Source organism: Vulpes vulpes, chromosome 3 (genome assembly GCF_048418805.1).
Source record: "Vulpes vulpes isolate BD-2025 chromosome 3, VulVul3, whole genome shotgun sequence".
Taxonomy (NCBI): Eukaryota; Metazoa; Chordata; class Mammalia; order Carnivora; family Canidae; genus Vulpes; species Vulpes vulpes.
Genome location: NC_132782.1, coordinates 73,606,406 through 73,607,954, shown reverse-complemented (window position 1 = coordinate 73,607,954; position 1,549 = coordinate 73,606,406). Strand labels below are relative to the sequence as shown.

General features: G+C 45.4%; 1 protein-coding gene across 1 annotated transcript; it reads left to right on the top strand.

Annotated features, from left to right (window-relative positions):
* Positions 1-240: 240 nt before the first annotated feature.
* Positions 241-925, top strand: LOC112909307 (peptidyl-prolyl cis-trans isomerase A). Its single transcript, XM_025985196.2, has one exon. The coding sequence runs from the start codon at positions 256-258 to the stop codon at positions 748-750; it is 495 nt and encodes a 164-aa protein (XP_025840981.1). The 5' UTR covers positions 241-255; the 3' UTR covers positions 751-925.
* Positions 926-1,549: the final 624 nt, after the last annotated feature.

Sequence of the window (1,549 nt, the reverse complement as noted above, 5' to 3'; positions counted from 1 at the left end):
TAAATGAAAGGGGACGACTGCTATGCTCCCCGGCGAAGGACCAAATGCCATCTGCAGCCAATACTTGAACAGATTATTTCTCCTGAATGTCATTTAAAAGTGAAGGGCATGGTCTCATGTTAAAATGCTGTATGGGACCTACTGCAAGGGATGGTATTTTCCATTTAGTGTTATAGATATTATCTTTTGTTTTAAAATCAATAAACCTATGCTTTCATTTTTCTGGCACCTGTGAAATGCCCTCGCCGTCCAGCCATGGTCAACCCCACCGTGTTCTTTGACATCGCCGTGGACGGCGAGCCTTTGGGCCGCGTCTCCTTCGAGCTGTTTGCTGACAAAGTTCCAAAGACAGCAGAGAACTTTCGTGCTCTGAGTACTGGAGAGAAGGGATTCGGTTACAAAGGTTCCTGCTTTCACAGGATTATCCCGGGATTTATGTGCCAGGGTGGGGACTTCACGCGTCACAATGGCACTGGCGGCAAGTCCATCTACGGGGAGAAGTTTGACGACGAGAACTTCATCCTGAAGCACACAGGGCCTGGCATCTTGTCCATGGCCAACGCTGGACCCAACACAAACGGTTCCCAGTTTTTCATCTGCACCGCCAAGACTGAGTGGTTGGACGGCAAGCATGTGGTCTTTGGCAAGGTCAAGGAGGGCATGAACATCGTGGAAGCCATGGAGCGCTTTGGGTCCAGGAATGGCAAGACCAGCAAGAAGATCACCATCGCTGACTGTGGACAGATCTGATTAATCTAATTCCTGTTTTATCTGAACTTCCAGACCGTTCCTTTAGCTCAGGAGAGCGCCCCTCCACCCCCACCTGCTTGAAATAGCCCAGTCTCCGCACTCTCACTGCAGTTCTGCGGGCTCCGTGGTTCCTTTCCCCAGGTCTAGCTGGATTGCAGAGTTCAGTTTATGATGATGAAATAAAATCTAAACCACAAAAAAAAAAAAAAAAAAAAAAAAGAGAGCCACAAGGCTCTCAAAATTACTCTTCAGTCCTATATTTTCCTAATGAGATCATTTCCGTCATCTACGTGTTTTTTTGTTTTTTTTTTTAAGATTATTTACTTATTCATGAGAGACACACAGAGAGAGAGAGAGGCAGAAGGAGAAGCAGGCTCCATGCAGGAGCCTGACATGGGACTTGAGCCCAGGACTGTAGGATCACACCCTGAGCTGAATGCGGCGCTAAACCGCTGAGCCACCCGGGCCTCCCCATCAATTTTAGCAGATGTTATATTTCACAGAGAGAATAGAGTATCAATAATGATCCTATTTCACTTTATGCTCCTGGCTTCCTGATTGCTTTACATATGTAGTATTAACTCCTAAGTTTACAGGTGAGTAAACGGGCAGAGAGACTGTGAAACTTACCACAAGATCACACAGATGATTTTTGGCTTATGGGATTGTCCACTGCAGCAATTCTTAAATCTTTTCATTTTAAGACCCCTTAAAAACTTTTTTTTTTTTAAGGTTTTTTATTTATTTATTCATGATAGTCACAGAGAGAGGAGAGAGGCAGAGACACAGGCAGAGGGAG